Raw genomic sequence first — 20063 nt, forward strand, 5'->3', positions numbered from 1 at the left:
GAAAGGAAATCCAGTAATACAATATACCCTGTATCTGTGTGGCCTAAGAAAAGAATGCAAACTGTCCATGAGCACCACTTCAACTCTACACAGATCTCTGGAAGGTAAAGAAGTCTAAGTTCAGCAACACTGCTGAGGCTCATGCCATGGGCCCTAAATGATATTCTGGCTTCCTCTGCCAGAGGTGACTTTTATTTGAAAAGAATAATACGTCAGTAGGGGGCGGAAATGCAAAGACAAGAGCATTCCTAAGAGCATGACCCAAAATGAGGAAGTCACCGTACGGCAAGAATGTTCATCACTGCCATCTTCACAGTCAATTTCATGGTCACAGACGTAGGTTCTAGGAATGCACTGCCCACTGCCACACTGAAACTCAGTGCGCGTGCACCGGTGAGCTGGGACACAAGGTTAAAAGGGGAAAGAAAAGAGAATTTCAATTTCACTGTAGCCACTTAATTTCATAGGAAGAGTCTATCTCAAGTTTCAAAAGATTCTTACCACGCAGCAGTGTGCTGGTAAATGTTTAACAACCAGTTCTCCAGGAACATAAAAGTCCTCACTTACTGTATCTGCCAATTTCCATAGTGTAAAATACTCCACCATGGCTGACTTCAAGCCACCAACATGAATTCACTGAACACAAACTTGGGAAGAAATGTGCATAACTGGCTAAACCAGCTTCAGCATATTACTTACTGCAGTTGCGTTCATCAGAGGCATCTCTGCAATCAACCTGCCCATTACACCTCTGACTGGTGTTATAGCAGGCTCCGTCAGCACAAGTTAGCTGCTCACATACTGGGTATCCTGAAAGAATGGAAATAGCACACAAATCTTAAATGAAGATGTTGCTTAGCAATCACTTCTTGAGTGACTACTATATCCTAGACACTAACTGCTGAACATATATTGGTAAACAAAAGAGACATTCTTTGGATAACCTAAGAATGACACAAACAGCAAATTACAAACTGGACTATGTGCTTAATGTGGTAAGTACACAGTGCTTTGAGAGGGCATAGTAGGGGGAAATGGAAGCCCAGGGAATTGGGCTCTAAAGTGACTTGTGCACTCCAAGCCGAAGAATGAGAAGAAATTTTAACTTGTCAAAATGGAACCTTCTCTTACATAATATAAATAACACCCCAGGAAAGCAACGTACCATCACACATGGTTTGGGAGATGAAGGGCTGGTTCTTTGGCTGCAGGGTCAAAGAAAGAAAACAGGCCAAGAAGCCAAGAAACCTGGGACCTGGGGTGCCACTCCATACCTATTTACTCTTACTTGAATTATTTATCTTTTCTGTGTCACCATTTTCTCATCCACACATACAGGAACCTCCAAAAGACAATGTCTAGTAAAGCACTCTGAAAAGCATAGTGTGCTCTACAAAAGCACAGTATGAGCCACAAGCCCAAATCATTACCACATTATGTACTGACGATCACTTCACTGCTTTTAGCCAAATGCTTTTTAACCCTGGTTTTCTCTCAGTGGAAAAATCAGGATGTTCCCTTGAAGGAAAAAGGTACTATCAGCCCCTCCCTGTGCTTCCCCAGACTTGGAACATATCTCATGACCCCCTCACTATAGGCTCCGTTCTATTCACTGATTATCTGTTTCCCCCATGACATTATGAAATCCTCTAAGATCAAGGATCCTGTCTTACTCAAATCCCCATCATTCAGTACAGAAACTAGGTCATTTACCCATTGTGCTCAAGAAATGCTTGGGAGTGCCAGAGTTATCACAGCTGAACTTTTTAGGTTGAAAAGTTTTTAAAAATAGTGTGAACTTCGGCTCTTTATGGTCTTTAAAGAGTCTCCCTCTCACAAGTATGTTATCTTTCTTGGTCTATTTTTTGTTTCATTAAAGATTGTTTTCATAGTGATTCTCAGATTCTCCTCTAATTTCTTTTTCAGTAAGAAAAGGGTACATCTCCAAGATCAGACAGCAGTCCCATTTCATGATGTTCCACAGTAAAAGAGCAAGCACAAATATTCTCATCTGCAGAAGCTCAAAACTAGTCTACCAAGTGTCTATAATTACTTTAATTGCCAAGTTGCACACAATCAACTGTGTACTAAAATAGGAGGCATTTAATAACTGATAAAATTTAATTCTTTGCAAATTTTATTTTTTAATCAACCAAGAGCCAGTTAGTGTTTAGGGTTATTGCTGTCTTTTCATCATAGGGATGGTACACATCCCAAATGCATCTTCAAAGGGTCACATAGCTCAGTTTATTCATTCTCCCTTCAAGAGATGCCTAGAAGTCAGCTGAGTCCAGCAAGTGATTCCTTTTCCCCTTGCGCTGGATAGTAGTATGCCATCTAGGCTATTCAGAGAGCAGCAAGCAGGAAGGAAATCTTAGACAACCCAACCTCTTTACAATAAAGGAGATATCTATCAGGAAGAAATTTTATGCATGGACTCTTTCATTTAAGGTGATTATTGTAGATATAAAGGAACTGAGGCCAACATGCTGGGCAGATCTCTTGTTCTCCCCGTCCTTTTTGAGGGCCATTCCCACACTGAAAACTAGTATCCACTAATATAACTAAAGTTTGCTGACACAACACATCAGCACCACAAACAACAAGGCCAGCTTGATGTCATCAAGCTGATATGCCAACCATATTGGTAAGGGTAGAGGTCAGTAGTTTGACACTTGGAATGAAGTATGAACAGCTTTCTTGTCTCTGACCAAGCTGATAATAAATCTGTCAATCAGCTGAGGATTTGCCCTGCACACCTCTGGTCTCTGCTGTGCCTGACTAAATGTACGGGGATGCCCATAGGAAGGACTGCAAAAACACAAAATACACAGAAGATTTGGAAAACTGTTTCTAAAAGCTTTTCCCTCTTTGAATACCCCACAGAGGGAAAAGGTCCAAGTTGTACACTGAGCAAAGTAAGAAATGAGCAAATTCTATTTCCTTTAAAGGTTTCTACAGCTAACAGTATTAATGAGTTTCAATCTACCCCAGAAAACAGGAAGTCACAATACTTGGTGATAATGTATCTCTCTGAAGTCTAACTTTTTGGTTTATTTGCTTGGATGTAGAGTCTGAGTCTAACCCTGTAAACTTTTTCCCATGGGACAAATCCATCATGTTGCTGAAATGCCCTACAGGACTTCAAGTAAAGGGGAAGGGTAGTAAGAGAGAAGATACTGTATAAGAATACCGGAGAATATCATCCTTGTAAGTTTTGTTTTAATGGAAAGATTAACAAGTACCTATTAACTAAGCCCCAGACTGCTAAAGTTGACCTGATACAAAAAATGCAAGAACATCCTCTTCCATCTCCCTTCCTTTCTCCACTTTTCAAAATGATTCATGTCCAGGTTTGCTCCTCGAAATTGGGAGCTACCTCCACATATACATGTAGAATTGGTACTTGACGGTGTTTGAAATGTTTTCTCTGCTAATGATGTGGCTTGGAGCAAGAAAGTTCCATGCTATAGCTCAGTTTGCATAATCAAGGAGGAAGAGGTGGTTTAAGAAACTCATAGACTTTCCCGAATGGAAATCATCCACAGCAGAGTAAGACACAGATATTAGGCACTACTCTTCATTATCTTCACAGGAAGGTTCTAAATACACTCTTTTCTCAGAATTTGACAAAACAGCCAAGAAGACAAACTGATTCTAAAGAAAGAGAAGGTATCTTAAAGGTATATTATGATGCTTAAGCCAAGATTAAAAGGAAAACAAGCAGTCACTGATATAAGTCCTGGATAGACACCTGGGATTTTCCAAGGTCCTAGAGTCATCCTTTATAAGTAACTTTGTTAGTTCAGTTCTGAGGCAGGACAATCCAGTCAGAGTAATGATTTGCCAGAAAAAGTTTACTAGTTTGACCACCAGCACTTAGTAAAAGTACTATCCACAGAGTTAAATAAGCAAAAACAATAATAATCATCAAAAACATGTATTGAAAACGATGTGCTCTCAGAAGCCTGTTCAAGTGCTCAATACATATGAACTTATTTTGTTCTTGTAACATCCCAATGAGGTACTATTATTCCCATTTCATAGACCTTATATCTATGCCTCTCTGAGGTATAAGGAGGTTGAACAATTTGAAAAAAAGGCATATGACTGGTAAGCTGGAGAACTAGAATTCAAATTCAGTCAACCTGGCCCCACAATGCATATTCCTAACCACTATAATAGGTATTTCTAGTACTTACAGACTGACTTCAGAGTAATAGGAAGAGGAAATTATAGGGAAAAGAATGAAATTGAATGAAAGGAATAGATAAACTTAAAAAAAATCCTATGAAAAGAAAGAGAAGAAGCAACCCAAGAAAAAAGTTTTTGTTTTTTTTTTTTCCATTTAGTTTCTCATTTCACTTTGGTAAGTCTGGAGAGGTGAGGTCAAATATAAATTTCATCAGATTATTTTATATTCTACTAAGGACTTCAATCTGATATAATCCAGGGATTCCAGGAACCCCTACGCTAAGAAACAGCTTTTCAAGAGTACCAGGACAAACAAGAGAGTCCATACTGAAAAAACAGACCACAGTGACTTCCCTGGTCATCTAGTGGTTAAGACTTTGCCTTTCAGTGCAAGGGGGTGTGTGTTTGATCCCTGGTAGGGAGCTAAGATTTCTATGTCTCATGGCCAAAATACCAAAACATAAAACAGAAGCAATATTGTAACAAAGTCAATAAAGACTTGAAAATGGTCCACATCAGGGACTTTAGGGGAGAATGGATACATGTATATGTATGACTGAGTCCCTTCACTGTCCACCTGAAACTATCACAACATTGTCACCCAGCTATACTCGAATATAAAATTACAAGCTTAAAAAAAAGAGTCTACGTCAAAAAACAAAAACTGAAGAAGACGGATCACAAAGTGGCAGAAGATCAGCCTACTCCCCTCCCTGGCCCACCTCCCACCTCCTGTGTCAGTTAAATTCAGTCCCTGAAGTAAGTCATCATGGACTAGGGAGTGCAAGTGGGCAACAGAGAAGCATCTCCTGCCTCTTTCCAAAAATAATTAGAAGCATCTTTCAATGAAAAGCATACATATAGTAATATTTATAAAATGGAAATAGCAATTCAGTACCTTGGAAAGAGAAAGCAAATATGATCGTTCCAAGGGCTACTAAAATTGGACCAACATTAAGTTTAGTCTGAGCAGCTTTTTAGGAACCTGAAGCAAAAAAAGGGAAGACATTAACTTACCTAGTTTCTTTACCAGCCTCCCTTTAAACTACTAGGTCCTAAGTCCCTACCTGGTCTCAGTTTGTGGTGAACTGATCTCAGACCTAAGTTTTAAAAATCACCCAAGAAGCCTGCACCAAAGATTTTGGATCTGCAGTACCTTCTTCTCATACACAGAGCTATCACCAAAATCTGCAAACGAGATAAACACTGACAGAGTATGAATTTTTAAAATAATAAAAATCTCACATGAGCCCTAGTGTTGGAATAACTGAGAAACAGAATGGAAAATTGTGCCTCAAATGTTCCAAGGAATAATGCAGCATATATTTATTGAAATCCATCTTCCTAGACACCACAATAAGAATTGGATAAAGAGATTATAATTGAAATCATAAGTAGCACAGCTTTTTGAAAATATTTCATGGTGGCTCAGATGATAAAGAATCCACTACAATTCAGGAGACCCATTTCCTGGGTTGGAAAGATCTCCTGGAGAAGGAAATGGCTACCCACTCCAGTATTCTTGCCTGGAGAATTCCATGAACAGAAGAGTCTAGTGGGCTACAGTCCATGGGGTTGCAAAGAGTCAGACACAACTGAGTGACTTCGTATACATGCTAAGTACTAGAAAGAAAGTGATGAACTCCATAAAATCTTTGCTCTCATAGAACTTTTTTTATTTATTTAGGAGAGTAGGAGGACAGACATTAAAATAAATGAGAGAGAGTGACAGTGAGGAGTAGCTCTCTGATAAGGTGATGTTCAAACAAGAACCATTGGGTTTAGCAAAATGGAGGTCATTGGTGACATTTTCAAGAATGTTTTTATATACCTATGTACATATGTATACCTATGGCTGATTCATGTTGAGGTTTGACAGAAAACAACAAAATTCTGTAAAGCAATTATCCTTCAATTAAAAAATAAATTAAAAAAAAAAGAATGTTTTGGGGAGAATGGAGATGGACAGTTTTCAGTGAGTTCAAGGAAGAAAGAGGAAATGGAGACAGTTATTAAAGACAACTCTATGTAACAGCTGAGACAGATCTTAACATCTTTTAAGAGATGAGAGATAGTTATAATGTGCTTGCAAGATGAAGACTAAATAGGAGATTTTTCTCTTTCCTCAAGAAATCAGGGTTCTGAATCCTATCTCAAACTGTGAGAATCATAAAAAAAAAAAAAGGCTCAATCTCTCTGCTTCTTCCTTCTCGCCTGCAGTAGAGAGAACAGTAAGAGCAAGGCTGAATTTGATGAACATGTCTGTCACCAGGCATAACTGTTCACAGAATGACTTATCTCTCTGCTTCACTGCCCACCCCCAATTATGCCCCCAACTGGAGTTTCAGCAGTTAGACATATATAGAGGGAGGTATATGTTCAGTTGCTCAGTCATGTCCAACTCTTTGCAACCCTATGGACTGTAACCCATCAGGGTCCTCAGCCCATGGAATTTTTCAGAACACTGGAGTGGGCTGCCATTTCCTACACGTGGGATCTTCCCCAACCAGGGATTGAACCACATTTCTTGTGTCTCCTGTATTGGTAGCTGGATTCTCTACCACTGAGCCACCTGGGAAGCCCAAAGTATACAAAATTCTAAAGAACAGAACGTCAATGGAAATAAAACGTCAGAGACAAAGCCACCCCAGTGGCAGGCAGACCAAACACTGCTGATTACCAGCAAGAAAGCCTTCATTGTAACAGGGATTTGACCCTTTCTTTGGCATTCCTAAGTAACAAAAGAGAAGGCTACAAACCAATGATAATTAGCAGTAGTTTTACTCGCACCAAAAGCATGCTAATATGGCACTTGATAAAAATGAAATAATCTGTTTACTTCACTAGAAAAAATTATACTATTTTTGAACAACCAAAAGGCAGTGCATGACCCATGATTGAATGACCCATAATTGCTGTACTGTTCTGATGCTTATCTTGGACTCTGAGTGAGTGGGTTTCCCTTGATGCTAATCTCATTAAAAGCAACAAAGATGGCAGTTTCGAATCTCTGTTCCTTAAAAAATAATTATTAACAAGCTGTTTAATAGAAAGTGCCACTTTACAGGTAGCCAGCTTGAACAGCAAAATAACTTAGGGAAAATGAACTTTTACCTATTTCACAGCTATACACATACACGAGCACACATGCGTGCGCACACGCGCGCACACACACACACACACACACACGCAATTCAGATAGTTCCCAAACAGCAGAATAACCACAAATATCTGCATTATGCATATAGGGACACAGCAGACGAAAAGATCAAATATAATAAGAAACAATTTATTTCAAGGATAATCCTTTTATTGGGACTTCATACCCTTGCCTTCCTCATCATCTCACTCATTCTTTCCTCTCCCTTCTCCCTGCCTGAGTGGACCTTTACACACCACTCTTTGTTCTGTAAAAAGAGTGCCTGGAATTGACACAGCTCAAGATCTTGACCTTAAAAGTTTGAAGGAGTAAGAACTATATCCCTAGGGGGCTGAGCTGACAGGCAGGACTATGAACTAGAGAGTCAAGTTTCCTGATCCTTTCAAATATTTGGGGAAAAGAAATAAGTCCTTCTTGGCAATTTTCCAACATCCATCACTATATTTAAGTGTTTCTAGTGCCTAGAAGACTCATTTCTACAGACAATATTATTCCTGAGAAATAGACAAAGGCATATTCATAAACTGATTCTGTCTGTACATGAGTAATTTTCCTATGCATCATGACTGCAGAAACAATAGAACAAAGTGTCACAAAAATGATTTCTGGCAAAGCCTCACTTAATCCTTCACCATGTGGAACAACTAATAAACAGCTGATATATATTTGAAATGATGTTTAAAATAGCTAAGTACCCCTATGACTAAATGGATCTTAACATGACCATCAGTGGCTGCTAATCTCACAAAGGGATAGTTAGACATGAGGTGCCTCCTGATGGAAATACATACCTTTATATACAAAGTGCTGGTGTCCTTACACACATACAGACACACACATCCTTGCTACTATACAAGTTTCTAGATAGTGCTGTCTTCAGATAGAGCAGGAGAAGGGAATTCTGCTCCCAGAGGACATTTGACACTGTTTGGAAACACTTTTGGTTCTCACAGTTGGGAGGTGCTACTGGCTTCCAGTGGACACAGGCCACTAGAGGACAGTGAGAGCCATCTTACAATGCACGAGCCAGCTCCCCACCATAATTACTGGACCCGAATGTCATTATTTTTAAGACTGAAGAAACTTATTTTAGATCTAACTACCAATTTCCAGGAAGTACAGTTATGGGGCAGTTTAAAAACATTAGAGAGTGCAATAAGCAAAAAAATAAATAAAAATATGGGCAACTCCAGGACAAGTCAGTTGCTAACTGACTTGTCTAAAGAAAATATAAATTTTCTTTGGGTTTTTATTTCAAATAAAAAATAATAAGCCAATTGGAGAACTTTTTAAAACTGGATGGATATCTGATTACTTGATTCCCAGGTGGTGCAGTGGTAAAGACTCTGCCTGCCAATGCAGGAGATGTGGGAAACGTGGGTTCTGTCACTGGTTCGGGAAGATGCCTGGAGTAGGAAATGGCAACCTACTCCAGTATTCTTGCCTCGGAAATCCCATGGACATGGATGGAGGAGCCTGGTGGGCGACAGTCCATGGGGTCACAAAGAGTCGTACATGATGGAGTACGCACGCAGAGCTGATAGCATTATGTTTTAGTCTTTCCTTGTATGTTAGCAATTAGATATTGAATTACCTAAAGACAAAACTGTATGACATCTGAGAACTACTTCAAAATAATGGAAAGAAAAACAAGGAGATATAGGTAAGACAAAATTAGCTATAAGCTGATGCAATCACTCTGCTTTTGATTACATTTAAAACTTTCCATAATAAAAAGCTTTGAATGTATCATTTTAATAATAAAATAGCTATGTAATCTGGAGGCAAAATGTTCTGTAAACATCTTATACAAAAGAAAAATATTCCAAGGGCACGGGCATAGGATTTAGACCTAGGTTAATATCTTGGTTCATCCACCCTTACCTCTTGATGATCTTTAGGGATCTTTGTAAAGTACCTCGTAGTACTAATGTGAAAACTGAATAAGATAGTGGTTGATGCCCTCTCACTTCCCACAGGATCTCCAAACAAAGAGGGAAAACAAAATAAGGGCAATCCTGCCCCCTGCATGCTGGCACTTATTAAACACTTTGATCCAGGTCATTCCTTTCCTTCTTATACAAACCTGGCTATAGCCAGGAGATCAAGGCACTAACAAGGAAGTACAAGGATTTTTTTTTCATTTCCTCTGATTTGTTAAATTTCTTTTATACTAGTCCTTAAATAACATGTAGCAATAAATAAACAAGGTAGAGAAAAATAGGAAGAAAGAGATCTCATTGTAAAACCCCCTTACATGTTGAGATTCACTTCAGGGCCATGAACCCTGAAGGATTCATGACTTGTATGATTCCAGAAACAATGAGCTTTAACTCTAGTTCGACAATTATTTGTATGTACTTAAAAAAAATATAAACAAAATCTTGATTATGAACTCCAGCCCAGACATTTTACAAAACTCACTTCCTTTCCTTCATTCCTATAAGAGCTACCTGAACCCTGCCAGCTTTTTTTCCAGAAGACCCACTGGCAAAGTCATGAGGCAGTTGTATTGGTGACTTGAGACTTGGCTGCAGGGTGTTCACATGAAATAAATCCAAACAGTCTGTTTTGGCTGCCTTTTATTTTGCCTAAAATAGCATTTCCACAAGTCCCATTGCATTGCAATAAAGCATTCATTTTTTTTATCCATTCCTAAATAAGGGATAAAGATGCAGGCTGGTGGCACAGGTCACCCATTTTGTTCTTGCACAAGGTAGGACTTCCTCCTTCTGTAAATAAAGTCCTTCATGAACAGCAATCACCAGACTTGGACCAGAGGACGAGCTGAGCTCTAGCCCTGCCACACACCACTTACCCTTGAACAAGCCACTCTGTCCTTGCTGGTTCAGTTACTTTATTCCTAAGACAGTGCTGTAATACTGGTGCTATTGTTCTCAGTGAGCGGCCTAATAAGAGTAACCACTGGAATTTACATAACACTTTGAAGTTTACACAATACTGCAAAATATAATGTATGATTTGTCTCTGTTCTTAATGAAAAATATTTTCTTCACTTGCCACCATAAAGGATTTATTGTTTGCCTTACAAAGTACTCAAAGGGGAGCCCTCGATTCTGGACTTACTATTTGTGACCTAAAGACATACACCGCTGTCTCTAAAACTGCCAGTATTAAATTAAGTCTAAATTTTCCATAAATCTTCTCAAGTTAAAGAAGATCCGAAATAGAGGCAACATAATCTCTTTCAAAAGAAAACGTGTAAGTTGGAAATTACAACAGAATTATACCAGAACTGCTAGGAAACAGAGACATAAAGACAAATAGCAGAGCCTCCTCTCAAAGCAAAGTAACATACAAGGGAAGAAAGCATTGGAGAAGTTTTTTCTTTTGTTTTATTGTACTGTGTGATGATAGGCTGCAGCATGGACCTGGCATACATACCAGGATTTCTTCCATCAAGAGCACAGTTTGTACAGTACAGTAAACACAAGCAATGGGCTCATAACCAGTCTGTCAGCTCCCACTCCAAGCATGGTGCCATACTGGAAAGTGTACGCTTCTCATACAGTCTACCAAAGGAAAGAACTTAGGGACAGTCCAGAGAACTAAAATCATATCAAAATGATCAAATAATAAAGGAGTTGCCTCAGGAGAATAGACTAAAACTTAAATTTTTAGGTGAAGACATAATAACCAAGAAGTTTATGATCAAGATTTCTAAAGTGCAAAATCTATCCACTGATTATTAGAATACGAAATAACTCCTTAAAGTTTAAAATGCAGTATACCAGAAGGAATGCCAGGAGAAAAGATATAAAAACTCAAGGAAGCTCTGGAAAACTGTATGAAATGGTAGACTTATAAGGGCTTTGAGAGAAAATGGGTATGTCTGAGGCTAAAGACAGAGTTAGATGAACCAGATGAAGGACACAACAGAATAATTAGTATATTCTCGTATTCTAAAAATTCTATATAAGTCTCAAGAGAGGCAGATTACTCTTTACTCATTTGTAAGAAGTAAATTATGCACTATGATTTCACTTTCTTATTTTGCTTATGGTAATAATTAAATATTCATTAAATATAGAACACTGTGATTTGTATGCTTTATCTTGTGGTGATCAGTTACAAACTGATACATTCTTCCATTACAGAAAGCCTTTCCAAAGGTAATCTGGAAAACACTGAGTCCACAGGAACAGAAAAACTCTTATTGGCCAAAGACATTTGACCTAGAAGCTCACCATCGTAATGTAATAAAAGTTAAAATTGATCAAACAGGGTTTTGTACTCACTGACTTTGTGTAACTCTATGTTAAAGTTTATTTAAAAAAGAAAGAAAGAAAACAAGCCCAAAAAAATAAAGTTAAAAGTTTCTTCAAGACATACAGAAACTTCATGTGCTAAGGCAGGACACACTCAGAATGTCTTGCTAAAAATAGACTCCTATCAGAACATCACCTCTAATCCACAAAAGAATCTGCCAAGAGATTTCAATAACAAGAGGCATATTGTAGGCATTTTTATCCATCAACGAATTGATTAAAATGCCAAAGGGACAAAGGCGAAACTAAATACAGGGCAAAGGCTTTAAGGAACTCACGGCAGTTTTTCTCATCGGTTCCATCTAAGCAGTCTGTGGAATGGTCGCATCTGAACTCCCCTGGGATACATTCGCCATTCTCGCATGTAAACTGACGGCTGGAGCATGTTATTCCAGCTGTGAAAGGAAAAACGTATGACTTTATAATTACTGAAGAACACAGATCAATTAACAAATGTGACAACATTAACAAATATGAACGAGGAAATTTAAAAGTAAAGGCAAGGAACCCATACACTGAACGTAAAATTCACAGGGTCACCAGGTAGAGCACCTGGTTACCCAAAGGAAGACATCTTACAATGTGAAAGCAAGGCTGTTAGGACAAGCATACTATCAAAATACCCGAAACACTCAAGTTTGTGAGTGTAGACAATTATATTAGCAACATGTGTTGAGAATACAACATAGCTTGAAAACCTACACAGCGAAAAGGATGGATGAAATAAGAATTTTGCAAGTATAGGTATTAATCAAGGTCCCCCTTGCAAGGAGATCAAACCAGTCAATCCTAAAGGAAATCAACCCTGAATATTTACTGGAAGGACTGATACTGAAGCTAAGGCTCCAGGACTTTGGCCACCTGATGCAAAGAGCCGAGTCATTGGAAAGGGCCCAGAGACATACTGGGGGAAAATTGAAAGGGGAAAAATTGAAGGCAGGAGGACAAAGGGGCAACAGAGGATGAGGTGTTTCAATAGAATCATTGATTCAATGGACATGAGTTAGAGAAAATTCAAGGAGACAGTGAAAGATATGGAAGACTTATTTTATAAGCTTTCTACACTGAATATGTGTCAGTTTTATAAACAGACATTTAAGCTGGCTTAAATGGTAGGTGATTATGGTAGGTGAAGGCAGAACATCAAATTTGTCTCTGGATAAATCAGACAAAATCGAATGAATGGTTGTTTCATGTGAATTCTACTCTGTGAGTTTAACACAGGAAATATGATGGGACTTTTTAATTATCCACATAAAAAATAGAAGCATTTGGGGGAAATATGATCTGATGAAAACACAATACAAAATGTAAAATGTAAGAGTTACCTTATGAAATCCATACCCGTTTAAAATAGCATCGCTTACAAATTATAGAATCTCCCCAAGCAGTGGCCCTTGGCAGTTCCCATCCCCTCTATGCAGTATTAGCAACAGGTCATCCACCACACACGGCATCACAATCTACAGCTCAGCTTTCTTCCTGCTCTGTGCCGGCAGCAAGGGGAAATGGAACCAAATGGCATATGGAGCCAAAAGATAAATAACCAGTCATTCATTCAGTCAGTGTCCATTTATCAAGAACTTACTACCTGTGACACAGAATAGCAAGCCTTAGGGATAGAAGCTGAATAAAGCCTAGTCATTGCTCTCGGGAGCTTCACAATCAAGCATGGAGGTCATCCTTTTCCTCTAGGACCTTTGAGAGGCCAGTCAGAGAATATCAGAGCCCAGACAGATTTCCTAGAAACAAGGATTTCTTCCTGCTCCCCAGTATCCTTGCTACGTTTCCTTCCTCCTTTCGGTACTTCTGAAGCAGGCCCCCACTCCCATTTTGCTAATCTACCTTAAATCCTGATTCATAGCTGGACCTGATTTAGATATGCCATGCTCCCATTTGGCCTTGATCAGCTCCTGTCTGTACCTTCCTCAAGACTGAAATCTGTCACCACCACACCACCACCTTTCACAGTTCTACATATTTCACTGGCTTCTTCTTAATCACTTTGTCCCAAGGACCACCATCTCTTTGTTGCTGGATGGCAGACCACATGACCAGCACTGACAAGCCCCAACAGATTGTTTAATACAGTCTACGTTTAACTTTACACCAAAGTCAAACTCATGAGTACTGAGAATTTCCATTACTTTCCTCAAAAGAAAGCATCTAGTGGCCCAACTGAGAAGAGTTCATACTCCATGCTGGCCTCAAAATTCCTGGACTGAATTCAATTTTTTTAAATAAAAATATACCCAGAACCCACTGAAGCCCATAGCATCTCCATTTCTAGTCACCTAACAACTAAACAAGTTCTCACATGAAGTACTCGTCAAAACATCTGTTTCTTCTTTGATCTTTGTGGGCAATGACTATGAGAAAATGCAACAGGATCGTGGCTATCTCAAAACCAACACAGAGTGATGACAGATGTCCACTGATTTGTGGGATGTGCATCTAATGAAACAGAATGTGGAAAAGCTCAAAGATGAACGCTACACAGTTATCAGAGCTGGATACTTCCAGAGGACACCTGAGGTCAAGAGCTAGAGGTGGTCCAGCCTTGTATCTTCTCTCCATCTCAATCCATCAAGATGTTAATGCTTTCTCTTCTAGATATGGAAATGTGAATTATGGGAATGTAAAATTCAGGACTTCTACAGCTTTCATGCAATCATGAAAAGCCAACAGACTAAAAAGACAGCAGAGGAGAACAGTGGAAGAAAATTGGATGATGTTATTAATTCAAGGAACGGAGATTTTCCATTATCTTCCAGTCAATCCTGGAACAATGCCACATTTATACTTGCTGTGTGGGTAATAAATTCCCTTTTTGTTTAAATTTTTTGAGTTACATTTTTCATTCTTTGCAGCCAAAACATCCAACTGCCAGATAAATGAAGACCCTCACATATAGACACCAAAAAGTGTTTTGTTTCACTCTTAAGTGTAACATAACCTAAATTAAATGCTGGGAGTCTAAATCACAGGGATGTATTGATAAACCTTTAGCACATTCACACTTTCAGTATCATCCAACCCCTGGGTGAGATGGCTGGCACAGGTTTCCTTGTCCTTCAAGGCCCAACTTTTCTTTCACTTACAAAGAATCATTTCATTGTGTTTGTATTTGTAAAGGTTAGAATTTAAGGTGTCCAAAGGGCCATAGCAAGACTCCTCTACAAGCACTTACGGCAATGCCGACGTTCATCTGCACCATCATTGCAGTCATCTTCCCCATCACACACCCAGCTCTCAGGGATGCAGAGCTGTTCATTCGGACACAGGAACTGGTTGGAATGGCAACTACTGGTGGCTAAAATAAACCAGAAAAGAACTCATTGTGTCAAACATCCACCCTATTATACCAACAAGCAATACTCCTTTTAAAGGAAGTATGTCAACTACTGCTCAATATATTTGATAGCAAATATAAAAAACCTTAGAGCCTGTGGACCTTAGCCAGTGTTCACTGTCAAATAATCTCAATGGTATCACAACAAAATGATGATCCAAAGAGATACAAAATTCCAGAGAATAAAACAAATAGCATATACACATACAAAAACACACATACAAGGTTATGACCAAAACAATATTAAATTTAAATTTTAATTACATTTTTAATTTTAATAAAATCAACCATTAGTTTATAATTATTACATTACTTGAAGTGTTTTGTATTGTAATAACTAATAGTAAAGCATGAGGATAAACTGTAAAATCCATGAGATTTGGAAAATAAGACTCCAAATCAAATCATTTTATTATTTCCACAATTTATTTGCTTTAAAATCTTGAGCAGGTTCTCTGAATCTCAATGTATGCATCATAAAATGGGGTCTATACTTTTCTCACATTGCTGTAAAAAATAAGAAGAGTAACATATGTGAAGTGTTAGCTGCTCAGTGATGTCTGACTTTCTGCCACCCCATGGACTGTAGCTTTCCAGGCTCCTCTGTTCATAGACTTCTCCAGGCAAGAAATCTGAAGTGGGTTGCCATTCCCTTCTTCAGGGGATCTTCCTGACCCAGGGATCAAACCCAGGTATTCTGAACTGGAGGCAGATTCTTCACCTTCTGATCCACTGCAGAAGCCCCAACATACGTGAAAGCGCCACGCAAATTAGTTGCAATCACTATTGTCATTGGTATGTTGCTATTATCATTGCTATGGGACACTGACAAATCTGTTGGTGTAACTGTTATTCCTTTATATCAGGATATAGTCTTCTTACCTTTCTGCTCCTAGTGTTTAACCTAAAATGAACTCAGTAAGCCCAGGAGGCAAATGGATAACACATGATCATGTCTCTACAAACAGAACTACTCCCTTACTCAAAGTGTGGTTTCCAGACTAGCAACATCAGCATCTCCTGGGAGCTTCCAGAATGCCGAATCTCAGACCCCACCTCGAGCATGTGGAATTAAAACCTACACGTCAACAAGCTCCCAAGGTGACCCATTACTGCATGAAAATTTGAGAAGTACCTCATGGCACCTATGCCCCATGCTTCTCCCATTCTCAAAGTGCACTGTCATCCAAACAAAATACCAAAGTTTGTTCTGTTGTGCCAGAGGACGGCAAACAACTCGAATTTTCACCTGCCTTCTGGGTTTTTGGATTATAATCATCGCCTATTCACCTATCGAAATGGATGAAACTGCAGTAGTGTGATAGATCTCCTATGGCAAGGTGGGAGAAAATGGATGTAAGGGTTGGGATTAGTAGACTAAGCAGGAAGCCTTCAGTAGGTAACTTAGCTTCTCTATGCCTCAGTTTCCTCATCTGAAAGCTACTTCAGAATACTATGGACAGAAATAAATGAAGAAATACGTGGAAAATGATTTTCATAATTACTTGTAAGTTAAAAAGTTAAATTTGGTGTCTATATCATGTTTTTAACTATATTTTTAAAAAATATAAACTGCACTAGCCACTTCTGTGACCTCTTTACAGTAATTCACACAAGTTCCTCTGCATCCTGCTACATCTACTACATCCTGTTTATGAAAACAGACTCCCTGAATTACAAATCACAGCAGTACAGACATTATTTTTTTGTTCTTGTTCGTGCACAAAATTTGCAGATTGAATAATATGAAATAATCGCTTATACGCTTCAGAAAACAGCTAAGAAAGTTGGTTCCCTACCAAGGTGTTTGGATAAGACACAAACAGATGTGAACTGAACCTCTTCCTCAAAGAGGTCTGAATTCTTAATGCCACTTTAACGCTGAAGATTGGAGCTCAGTATAAACTATTAAAGTCACAACTCTTTGTCTTTGTTACAGCTGAAATACTTCTGTCACTCATAACAGCGCTGAGCCCCGCCCCTCTTCACTTACGGCAGTCAATTTCATCCGCGCCATTTGGGCAGTCTCGGGTCCCATCACACCGCCAGGACGCAGTAATGCACAGCCCAGGTTGGCACAGAAACTCATTACTGCGACATCCTGTAATCCCACAAGCAAGAGAAAGCCAGTTTAAAAAGTTATCCACACAGGTATTTCAAAGAAATACAAATTTTTGATGAAATAAAAAGTATCCCACTAATTAGTAATCAAAGGATGTAAATTACTTATATATACAATTAGGAAAACATTTTTATGATTATATTCTGTTTTGGGGTTTGCAGGAAGGTCATTTTCACACACAGCTAACTAGAAGGTACCTTGATGTAAGGAATCTGGAAAGCAATTTGACAACAGTTATCCTGCTTTTTAAAAGCACTTATTCTTTAATTTAATTTAAACTTAATACTTCTTTAATTTAATTTAATACTTTTACTTCTACACTTTAACAAGCTTCTGGGTCTTTTATTATCCCTTAAGGAACGAGGCAGAGAATTTAAAATTTTATGTGTGGAGATTTTCATCTTAGTATTATTTATGATAAATGAAATTGCAAGCTTCCTAAATGTCCAATGTGAAAATGATTATAAACTTTCTTGTATCTATATCTATATATCATATTAGGAACTCATTAAAATAGTTATGAAGAATGAAATGATTTGGAGAAATATTTATAATATAATGTAACAAAGACAAGGGAACAAAGTTTTACCAAAACAAAAGTATATATAATAGAAAAAAAGCACAGAAAAGACCAGAATGCTAAGGGTAACTATCGCTGATTAATAACGTCATGATTAACTTTTTCATATGTGTGATAGTGCTTTTTTTTTTTCAGTTTCACACCCTACAGTTCTTTTAAGTCCCTTTTTATTACTAAATCATGTACAGCAATTTATGGTTCCTTGTTCTTAGATATAGACCAACATCTTGGCTTTTTGTTTGTAACTTATTTGTAAGATGTCAGGTACAGCTCTTCTCCAGCAATAAACAAAAGCCAAAAAACAAAAAAATCTCTGCAGCCAATCTTGAGTACACAAACTTGGCATCAAAGTTGCCACATTTCCAAGTGGCAGTGATAACCCTAGTGATACCAGAAAGAGAATATAACTTAAAGAAATTCATTAAATTCAACCAGTATATCCTGCAGTTTTCCTACTTCTCCCTGGGGGACTAATCTGGCAGTTGGAGGTCCTCAGTTTTCCCAAATACCTGACCAGTGGCCTCCCCATACATTATGTGCTGTACCATTATCATGTTTTTTTTTTAAGAGAGCAGTCAACATCAGCCCAACTTGGAGAAGACTCAAAATTATTCTTTCACAAGCCCATGGTGGTAGAGGAATAATTTGGGGGGTTGGAAGAATAATTATATTTTCCCCAGCTATTTAAGCAATCACGCTAAATTATCCATTTCAATGTTTGACTAACTAACCTGAAATTAAGTAAATATACAGATCAATTACCTACTCCCAAAATAAATAAGCAACGTGCTATCCTGTCTTGTGTAAAGGCAGGCATATCAACAGCATGACATAAACATAGTTAAGTGATCTATTCGTAGGGGATATAGGCTACTTTGTTCATGGAATGTTCAAATCTGATTGTCTGGTAGTGACATCCTGATTTATAATGTATGCTGCAAATGGTCAGAAACTTTCCTTGACTAAATGGTGGTACCGAGTGGTACAGGAATACGTACACCCAAATACCTTCTATAGACTAATGCATGATGGTGGTTGGTGGTGCAGGTCTGGGGTTGGTGGTGCAGGTCTCTTATCAACTACCTTTAAAACACAACAACCTCCCTTGCAAAAATGCCCCTAAGGAATGTACAAATTCACTCTGGAATCCCAGAACTTCTCATTGGATTTTGTTCTACAAAGCAATATTTCCATGAGAGATTAGAGGCTTTGGAGGTTTAGCTATTAACACAACATATATTAAATCACTTTTATCAATTAGGTCTATTGTTAGTAATCCAACATAATACATTCGTAAATTCAGTACATTTGTTTCCCTTAGTATCTAATAATTTCTGGTTGAAAAAGTGTAGCTGTCTAAAGGTCAGTCGACTTACAAAGAGTTTCCTATTGCTAGAAAAATCATACACTTAGAAACTGAGCATACTGAAGCAGATTCTCAGCACTGCCTGTTTTAAACACACACACACACACACACACACACACACATATATATACATATAGGTATTTCTTAACCAACCTTTTTTCTTTTTTCACTTAAGCAACTTTTATTACAAGTCAAATGTTGAGGTTGTTCTTTGTTTTTGCTAAAATATGAAGTTAAGCATATCATGAAAAGAATACAAAATACATACACAAGATTAATTTTTTAAGCACTTAAAAGGCAATTATTTAGTATCACACATTAAAAATTTTTTTAATTGATAGGGGAAGTTTTGCAATTAAGTTGCAAAACTTTCTAGTTCATATTTTTCACATTTGACCTCCCAAATACTCAATCATCTAAATATATGAAGCCCAAATCACTCAACTTATCAATAGATCCATGATAATTCATCAAATTCATCTTTTCAATGTCAGCTTCCATGTCTAAGTCCCAAATGACTATTATTTGGAAACACCTCTCAAGAAAAGCAAGTGGGTACTCTATCAGTGCTGGGTGGTAACTTATCAACCAAATGCTCCACTATTGTTAGAAAACTGTCATCCATTCTATTAATGTTACAAAGGGAATATGTACTGTGATAAACATAATGGGAAGAATATGAATGTGTATATATGAAATATATATGAAAAGAATATGAAAAGAATGTGTGTATATATATATATGTATAACTGAATCACTTTGCTATACAGTAGAAATTAACACATTACAAATCAAATATACTTTAATAAAAAAACATTTTTTTTAAGCAATACAGGGAAATTTAAAAAGTTTCAAGAAAAATTACAGTGGGCATAGGAATAACCTGTTTTTTAACCTTACAGAGCTCCAAGCTGGAGAAAAACAGGAGTAATCCTTTCTTCATAAATAGCCATAGAGTTTCCGGGTTTAAGTGTTGGGCTAAGAATGTGTTAAGATAAGA

General features: G+C 37.9%; 1 protein-coding gene across 3 annotated transcripts in view; it reads right to left on the reverse strand.

The window, feature by feature from the left end:
- Positions 1 to 20063, reverse strand: part of LRP2 (LDL receptor related protein 2) — a 176263-nt gene that overhangs the window by 125023 nt on the left and 31177 nt on the right. For all 3 annotated transcript variants that reach the window (XM_086370871.1, XM_086370868.1, XM_086370878.1), the window contains exons 2-6: positions 16989 to 17096; positions 14834 to 14956; positions 11922 to 12038; positions 700 to 810; positions 285 to 398 (exon numbers count right to left, since the gene is read on the reverse strand). In XM_086370871.1, coding sequence (XP_086226997.1) covers positions 285 to 398; positions 700 to 810; positions 11922 to 12038; positions 14834 to 14956; positions 16989 to 17096 — 573 coding nt within the window. The remainder of the gene's footprint in view (positions 1 to 284; positions 399 to 699; positions 811 to 11921; positions 12039 to 14833; positions 14957 to 16988; positions 17097 to 20063) is intronic.

The sequence above is a fragment of the Bos grunniens genome, chromosome 2, assembly GCF_055505025.1.
Source record: "Bos grunniens cultivar Pamir isolate PY7600 chromosome 2, Bosgru_T2T1.0, whole genome shotgun sequence".
Lineage (NCBI taxonomy): Eukaryota > Metazoa > Chordata > Mammalia > Artiodactyla > Bovidae > Bos > Bos grunniens.